The following is a 9,404-nucleotide window of genomic DNA, read 5'->3' as shown; positions in this document are numbered from 1 at the left end:
AAACATCTACATAGTCCACCTCTCCATTAGCATACCAGACATACTGTTCCCACATAATTCTACCCCCATGATGCATCCGAATAGTAAACCATTCAGAATCAGTCTCTACAATAGCAATTAGGATAAAACAGTCAACAAAAAACAAACAGAGGCTGACAAATGAAATACTGAATTGGTCAGTATTCGGCAAAAAAAAAAAAAAGATCCTAAACAAATAAAGTGTCCCTTTTCAGCCATTAAAATACATCACTTTCAAAATAACCTCCTTTGTCCGACATTATCAATTTACAACAAACAAAGTAGGACCACAAACTGGACCACTTAGCCTCCCAACATCACCATTACCCAAACATATACACAAATAAGTCCCATTACACATGCATATACTAAACAAATAAGTTCCAGTACACATTGCCCAAACATATAAACAAATCTTAAACCCAAAAGGGTTAGTAAACAACAATTTCAATTACCGTAAACAAGGTACAGATCAAAGTAGTCATCCTTCCTCCTTATTCGCCACTTCATTTCTGCCTTTACAACCCTTCCCACGCCGGCAATTACCACTTTTGCTGCAGCGTCCGAATTGAACACTCTAATTTAAGTCGCACTAGGGTTTTACAGCAAAGGGGGTGAAATTGTTGAAGGGAAAATGGTTGGTGAAACTGTTTTTACTCTGTCTTGGCCAAGAAACTATAGTGCCCTTCATATTTGTGCGCGCATCTCACGAGATGAAGCTTCCCGTCATAGTTAACTGCTGGATTTGACAGAAGGGCCACGAATATGCCATTTTGTTAGATCGAGGGCCAAAACCGTTTCTTTAATTGTTGGAGGGCCAAAACTTTACCTGAGTAAGAGTTAGAAGGCCATTGGAACTCTTTTCCTTAACATAAAATATATCTTTAATTGATTTTGCTAGATGAAATAAAAAACTAATCGAAAATCTAGGCAGGGACCAAATTTGATCAATGTGAATTTATAAATGACGTAAAATTACATTTTTAAAAATAAGGGACAAAAAAAGTTATTTTACAAAATATGAAGGGCGTTTTAAACTATTTTTCAAATTAAAAATTGCACAAATGAAACAAAAAAAGACTCAAGATTGAGATTTGAAATATAAAACTACAAAAAATTATGCCCATCCATAATTTATTTATTTATTTTTTCTATAAGTTGCCCGTCCATTAATTTTAAACAAAAAAAGGAAACCAAAACTTTATCTAGTCGCCAACCCCATTTGTCAACTTGAAATTGGATTTTATCTTTTAAACTGACTTCATCCCCAAGCCATGAGAATTGTAATCACCAAAACTCTATACCTATACTTTGCTTACTATTCAGCCCTAAAAACAAACCAACGTTTAAAGTTAAAATTCCACGACAAACAATTAACAATAAAATAGAAAAAGTCGGAGAGAGACAGAAAGGGTTTAAGAGAAATAGAGGGTTTAAGAAGGAAACTGCCATGGGAGGCAATTTGTCTACGACTTCATCCGAAAACCCTAGTTCCCCCACCACCTCCGCTACCACCGCCACAAAAACAGCCTCCGCCGCCATGCCTGGAACTCAAAAAAGACGACGCCGTCCCAGAAGGGGAGGTTGAAGGAGGAGGAGAGGAGGAGGAGGAGGAGGGGGAATGTGGGTTTTGCTTATTTATGAAAGGGGGAGGATGTAAGGACGTTTTTATTGAGTGGGAAAAGTGTGTTGAAGAAGGTGAAGCAAAGAATGAAGACATTGTGGACAAGTGCGCTGAGATTACTGGTAATTTGAAGAGATGTATGGAAGCTCATGCTGATTATTATGGCCCACTTTTGCTGGCTGAGAAGGCTGCTCAAGAGGAGGCCAGAAAGGAATTGGAGAAAGATAAAGAAAAAGAAACTGAGAAGGGGAATGAGGAATCAGCATCAGTGGAAAATTCTGATAAAGATGGAGCCTTGGGGGTTTCCGAGCAGAAGATTGAAGAGAAAGACGGAGTCTCGGGTGATTCGGAGCGGAAGAGTAAGGAGAAAGATGGGGCTTTGAGTGTTCCTGGGCTGAAGAGTGACGAGAAAGATTGGGTTTCGGGTATTTCTCAGCAAAAAAGTGAGGAGAAAGATGGAGTTTTGGGTGGTTCTGAGGAAAAGAAAGATCAGGGTTCTTGACTTTTTCTTTTTTGTCGGAAATTAGAAATTTTTTTGCTGTTTTCAATTCATATGATGAATTTTGCGGAGGATTGGGAGCAATGGAATTATAGAGATTATTATAAGGTAACTATAGGGAAATGCTGAGATTTTTTACCACAATTGATAAATTTGAAATAATTGTACTTTTGACATTAGCTGGAAAGTTCTAAATTGTAGTACTATTATTCCTTTGCAATCGAAAGTTCTTTGCTTTAATGAAATTTCTTACATTATGTTAAGGTCTGATTTTGGATGTGTACATGATAAATTATAAAGTGAGGATGTGGTTGTGACCTGAAACTGAGTGAGATTTGCTTGTTCATAAAAAGTTGGTGTATAACTTATTGCTTTCTCAAATTTAAATGATTTGAATGTAAAATCATCTTGGTGGAACGTTTGAGAGTTCATTGCCAGTAAAGCTGAACAAGATCAATCATTGAATGTTATGCATTCAGAGGGTAATTGCTTTTCTCTGCTTCTGACCCTACCAGTTCAGTGGATTTCGCGGAATCTGTTTGTTCAGATTCTTGTTATGTTAACACTGAATGCAAATTCTTTGTTTTGCGTAGGGAAGTGATGGTGAAATCTGTCTCTACATTCCCCTGCTTCTGTGCATTTGTGGTGTTTGATTGTGGGGTGTGTGTGCTTATAGATGTCAATTAGCACTATGGAGTTTTTGCAAATATGGGACATAGGTTTAGGAGCAAGGATGCAAATTTCAGCAACAGCTATCTTGAATTGGAGACTGAATGATAAAGTTTTAAACCTAGAGCACAAAGTTTCTTAAGACTTCAAGCATTCAACTCCAGAGCAAGAAACTTGACTGACTTGGAGTGCAAGTTGAATTTTTTCTAATTTCTCTTAATGGTTAATAACTATTAGGCCTTGATGCACATTTGGAAGTCTTAATGAATATGACCAATTGAATTCCGGCATAATCTTGCATCCAGAGCACAGAGTTTCTTCAGACTTTATGCATTCACCTCCATAGCAAGAAACTTTACTGACTTGTATTGCAAGTTGAATTTATTCTAATTTCTCTTATTGGTTAATAACTATTAGGCCTTGAAGCACATTTGGAAGTCTTAATGAGTAAGACCTATTGACTTCTGGCATAACCTTGCATCTGCACTTTTACTTTGTTCAGATATCCAAGTTCATGTGGACAATTTCTTGTGTTGCATGTCTGCTGTCTCCTGCCTGAGCTCTGGACCTTTGGTGATAATGTGATATTTTATCTGATCTGCCATTCCTAGGAAACTTTGTTTGCATCTATGAAAATGGGAATGTGAATTTGGCAAAGGGATATCGGAGGGAGTTGCTTTGTGAATGGACGTTGAGTCTAATATTCAACAAACTTTGACTCGTTTCTCTTCCACTCTCTATTTCTCTTCTCTGTCAGTAATACGTACTATGTGTTTGTGAAATAGTTGTTTTTTTAGATTTGTCTTCTTTCTTATGCACTTGTGAAATAGTTGTTTCTTTTAGATTTGTCTTCTTTCTTATGCACTTTTGTAGCTTCAAACTTTAATTGTCCAAGAAATGGAAGGTTCTACTTCTACATGAATCACAAGGCAAGAGCTTAATGAGAATCACATATATACATACATACTCCTGTCACTGTATTGCTGAGCATTTCCTCCAAAACATTGCATCTACTGTCCTTGTTTTGGAGAAAGCTGATTATTCTTTTATGCATGAGAAGATCGTTCGTGATTGCCCCCCCCCCCCCCCCCCCCCTCCCTCTCTTCCCCTCCCTTCTTTTATGCATTAAGGCCTATATACAACCTGTAGGGGTAAATCTTTTAATGGATGCTGTTTCCCTTTTTGGGGAAAGTTTTTGTTGGTCTTTGGGTGAAAGAGGGGGGGAGGGGGGGGGGGGTTGCGTTTCTGATGCACAGATGTCATCACATATTTATAAATTCGCTTCGTTTGCAAGTCATTGCCTATTGAAAGTTAAGTCTATTTAAACGAAAAAATTTGTACTCCGGAGAAGCAAAAAAGCTAGAACTGTCTGCAGTGTATCAGAGGGGCGCAGGGATGGAGCGTGTTACAAGAAGAAAGATAACAAAGTGGAAAAATAGTTTCTTCCTCCATAGCAAGTGTATTTTCCTCGTACCAAGTTTTCTTCAAAACTTTTGCTGATGCATTATAGAAGCTACTGACTCAGCATTGCGCAATTCCATCACTGCTTGTCCCACCTTCAAGCGGAGTTGCATGATTCTCCGAAACTGGACACAGATTACGAATTGAACTACAAATTGCAGTTACGAAACCTCTAATACGTGCTATAGGCTTCACTTGGAAAATTAATAAGACTCAATCATAGAGTAAAAGAATTCTTCCAAGTATGAACAAGGCAGATGTTAAGAAAATGGCAAATGGAAGAAGAATGGTTACCATAATAAATAAGAAAAGCAAAGCTACATATTAACTTTGTTGTTTAACTCGAATTAGCAACTTATATTGTAGGCTTCCAGCAAGATTTAACTGTTGTCTCAAGCAAATTTCTGAACTCAAATTTCAACCCTCACCTTCCCCTGGTCCTCAAGTATATTACGAATGGTAAGACGCTCGAATTGTCCCGTGGAAGACAAAAGGCCTTCTTATGTTGTATAGAAGACAAAAAGCTCGAATTGCGTGTTTAGTTCGCTCAACCAAAACAAGGAAAAAGAAAAAGAGGTAATGGGATAAGGGGAATAGAGAGAAGGAAATGATTATCCATTATCAGAAGCTATAAATAATTGCCACGGATTTAAACCTCATCTTTTGCCTCTCTGCTCATTGAACCAAACCAAAGAAAAACAAGCAGAAATAGCAATGTCCAATCTCTTCTCTCTCAATCCGTCGTCCTCCTTTCCGTCTCTCTCCCCTTTAACACCCCCCAAAAAGTTCTCTTTTTGGAAAGCAAAACCCACTTTCCAGTTGAAGAAACCAGCACTTGTAACCTCAGTTCTCTCGACTAAAACTGACCCACAAATTCCCCAATCTGTACAGACATTCTGGCAGTGGCTTTGTGATGAAGGCGTGGTTTCGTCGAAAACTCCAGTGAAGCCAGGTGTTGTCCCAGAAGGCTTAGGCCTTGTTGCCACAAGGGACATTGCTAAAAATGAGGTCGTTTTGGAGGTTCCCAAGAGATTTTGGATCAATCCTGATGCAGCTGCAGCTTCAGAAATTGGTAGCGTTTGTTCTGGTTTGAAGCCTTGGATTGCTGTAGCTCTATTCTTGCTCACAGAAAAGTCTAGAGAGGATTCTAAATGGAAATTTTACTTTGAAATTCTTCCACAGTCTACTGACTCCACTATTTTTTGGTTGGTCCAACTAAATTTACTATATTTGCTTTCTGTTCTTTTAGAAAATTTTTGCTTTTGAAAATTTGCAAGATTGAGTCTTTTTGATCCCTATTGTTTGACATGCTCATCCAGTGCAGGTCAGACGAGGAGCTTGCTGAGCTTCAAGGTAATCCAGTTTGTTTTCCTTATTTCGCTTTTTTACATAGGGGTGACGGGGGTGCACTGCACCTTGCACCAATTAACAAGGGGTGCTACAACTGAACCAATAGGGATTGTGGCATATAATTTCTCTTGTAGGACAAAAATCTTGGTGAAATTTTTTGGATATTTCTATCTTTTCCCCGAATTGCTGTCTCTAATATACTAAAGATTGGATTTTGAGGTTTACAAAATGAAGATCCGTAAAAATAGCAATTGAAAAGTAAAGGAGCTGAAGAAGCTTTTTATTTTGTTGCAGATTTTGCTCTGCATCCAAGATTGAATTGTTTTTTACTTCGTCTTTTAGGGACACAACTACTGAGCACGACATTAGGTGTGAAAGAGTATGTGCAAAATGAGTTTTTGAAAGTGGAAGCAGAAGTAATCCTTCCCAACCAGAAGCTTTTCCCTTCTCCTATAACTTTGGACGAGTTTTTTTGGGCATTTGGGATACTCAGATCAAGGGCATTCTCACGGCTTCGAAATCAGAATCTTGTTGTAATCCCGTTTGCTGACTTGGTAACTCCTGAATCTATTGTTAGATTCATGTTCTGCTGTAATTGCTTTCAAATTTCATGTGCTGGTGGATCCTTTTTCAAAATAGTTGTTAAAATTGGTGAACAGATAAAAATCCTAACCATACCATATACCATTGGAACGTGCTTGAAACCAAATGCTTTTTTTATTTTTTAGTGGTATTTTGTGTTAAAATCTCAAATATTTGCACTTTGCTTAGCTTCATTGGTTAGGAACATACGTTGCATGCACTAAATGTCTCACTGAGGAAACGTGATGGTTTTTCGAAGTCCAGCAAAAATGCACAGTATTTATAAACGAACATGAAATGATACACACACTCGAAGGCTCTGTGTGTTGCTGAAAATTCTAATGCCAAACTTGGGATAAATACAAGGAGAAAACAAAGGATAATATAAACCTTAGATGCAATAATAAACCTAAAGGCTCTTGTTAGCATCTTGAAGCTCCATTATTATTTTCTTTATTGTACAAGGACTTCAAAACAGATATAGAGGATTGAGTAAATGTCAATACATCAGACACAGCAAATTGTGGCCCTTTTATTACTCTTAACAATTTTGAGTTGTTCAGTCCTTTGATGTGGAACATAATTTCAACAGCTTTATAGAGTTCACTTGGACAATTATTTTTTTAAGACAGTTGGTATATGGATCAGATCAACCACAGTGACATTGTAACCACAGAAGATCATGCGCATGAAGTTAGAGGACCAGCAGGTCTTTTCTCTTGGGATTACCTATTTTCTCTGAGGAGCCCATTACACCTTAAGGCTGGTGAACAGGTGAGGTTTATTAGCTGAAAGTATATATACTTTTTCACTTAGTTAAAAATGCTGCCTCAGGGATATCTGTACAAACACACACACACACAAATGGGCACTTAAATTTGTTAAACTTGAATATGTAACTTATCTTGTTATACCATGGATTGTCTTGTAACTCCTAGTATGTCTTTCTCATAAGTATTTCCTTTACCTTCTATTGCTTGTATGTCAGTGTATTGGTCAATGACCATTTACACATGAGACAACAAAAGAGAAGAGAACCATTCTAGGAGCTAACTAGGTATGAGATCTGAGTTTAAGGGTCCTTTCTCTTCTAACTTCAGTTAGTTGAGGTGGGATATAAATGCACTTTGACAATGTACAATATGTGAATAGTTCCAACTGGTTAGAATGCTAAGTGTGAAGTCACCAATTATTTCACCCAATTAGAGTAAGGCCCCATTTGGGGTTGCGGTGGCTTATAAAGAAGGATTTCTGACACAAGTTCTTTTAAGTTACCAAAAGTTGGGCTACTTAAGTTACGGGAAATTAGTTACCAAATACTGTAAAAGTACTTTTAGTGCTTAAAGCGCTTTTTTTGTAAACGCACCACAACCCCAAACGGGGCCTAAGTGAACTATGAAGTTAAAAAACCACACAATGGCATTCTGATTCTGCAGGTCTTCATTCAATATGACTTAAACAAGAGCAATGCTGATATGGCTTTGGACTATGGATTCGTTGAATCAGGGTCAAATCGTGATGCATTTACATTAACATTAGAAATTTCTGAGTCAGATGAATTTTTTGGGGACAAGCTGGATATTGCTGAGACAAATGGTTTAGGTGAAACTGCTTACTTTGATGTTAAATTGGATCGCCCTCTTCCACCAGCTATGCTTCCATATCTCCGGCTTGTAGCACTTGGCGGAACCGATGCTTTTCTTCTGGAATCAATTTTCAGAAATGCTGTTTGGGGTCACCTTGAATTGCCTGTTAGCCATGCAAATGAGGAGCTTATATGTCAAGTGGTTCAAAAAGCTTGCAAATCTGCACTTTCTGGCTACCCCACCACCATTGAGCAGGTGAGCAAGTCCTTTTGCTTTACGACCGAAATGAGTTCATTTTGATAGACTAGCAGAGAAGACTGAGTTGCCCTCATTCATTTAATTCTGTTATAGTTGTTTGCCAAAGTATACCATTTGAAAACAGATCCTCTTAACATCTATATGACCATTGCAATAAATGGAAGCACGGTTAAAGCAGATCCAAGTGGCATGAGATTTTTATGGATGATGCAGAGATGTTGCAACTGCCTGTATACTGCTGTTGCTTACAGGCTCCAGAATTTTGCATAGATTGTATACTCTGTCTTCCTGTGTCCTAAAATCTCAAGCTCATATCCTTCAATTTTATTTCTTTAAGTACTCTATACTCTTTTCTTCCTCTAATAGGACATGATAGTCCCCTCATTCCTAGGATCCATGAAAGTCTTCTTGACTGTAGTCTGTAAGACAGTAGTTGGCTTACAAAGTTAGTTTGTCTATGTGTTTTGACTGTGTCTTGAAAACTGGACCTGCATAATAATATATTTCAACCAGAAGGTTGTTAAAATGCTAATGAGGATGTAAACTGCAGGATGAGAAGCTAATAGAGAAAGGAAATCTTTGCACAAGGCATGAGATGGCTGTTAAGATAAGAGCAGGAGAGAAAAAGGTACTGCAACACATTGACAAAATCTTTGCAGAGAGAGAATCAGAGTTGGATGGCTTGGAATATTACCAAGAAAGGAGGCTCAAGGATCTTGGTCTAGTCGGCGAGCAAGGTGAGATAATCTTTTGGGAGTAGAGGGTAGCAGCCACCCCCAAACTTTTCTTGTTTGTTCATGTATTATGCTGCGAGGGAAGGACACAGACACAAGTTTACGTGGGATTAGCAGAGCATCTCTAAGTGGACACCATTGGCAGTGCATCTAAATCCTTCAGGAGGCAACTACAGCAATCATCATCCTCTGGAAAGCAGTCACCACATATTTCATAATCTGAACTCCCGCCACTGTCTGCAAGTGGTCCGGATTCATGAGCTTCTCTGCACTCGTATCCTAGGATGGTCTTGGAGATTGAGCTTTCTGTTTTCCAAATTTTGAACTTGCTAATCTTACATGCTTCTGTTGGCCTAAATTTAGCAGGAACATTGTTTAAAGATACAGATCTGTACACCTGTTTGCCTCAATCGATGTGGACGTGTTCTAGAATCAGATGCACTTGCCTGCGAACCTGGGAGTGTGGGACACGAGATTGCTATTGGTAGTTATAACTCTAACAAAGCAAAGATAGGTTAAGGCCTGTACTTCCTCACGAACTGATATGAGTTAGCATCTACATAACAACCTGTAAGTCCTCTTCATCCTCGAATAAGTAAAAAGATTCAGAACCCCTTAGCTTA

At 38.3% G+C, this 9,404-nt stretch overlaps 1 protein-coding gene across 1 annotated transcript; it reads left to right on the top strand.

The window, feature by feature from the left end:
* The first annotated feature begins 4,792 nt into the window (after window positions 1-4,792).
* On the top strand, window positions 4,793-9,216 carry LOC140016764 (ribulose-1,5 bisphosphate carboxylase/oxygenase large subunit N-methyltransferase, chloroplastic-like). Its single transcript, XM_072070548.1, has 6 exons — window positions 4,793-5,476; window positions 5,596-5,624; window positions 5,964-6,175; window positions 6,852-6,977; window positions 7,640-8,044; window positions 8,598-9,216. Exons 1-6 carry the CDS (start codon window positions 4,986-4,988, stop codon window positions 8,805-8,807), a joined length of 1,473 nt encoding a protein of 490 aa, XP_071926649.1. The 5' UTR covers window positions 4,793-4,985; the 3' UTR covers window positions 8,808-9,216.
* The last annotated feature ends 188 nt before the right edge of the window (window positions 9,217-9,404 follow it).

Source organism: Coffea arabica, chromosome 11c (genome assembly GCF_036785885.1).
Source record: "Coffea arabica cultivar ET-39 chromosome 11c, Coffea Arabica ET-39 HiFi, whole genome shotgun sequence".
NCBI lineage: Eukaryota > Viridiplantae > Streptophyta > Magnoliopsida > Gentianales > Rubiaceae > Coffea > Coffea arabica.
Note: the sequence above shows the minus strand (reverse complement) of the source record. Positions and strands in the feature narration are given on the sequence as shown.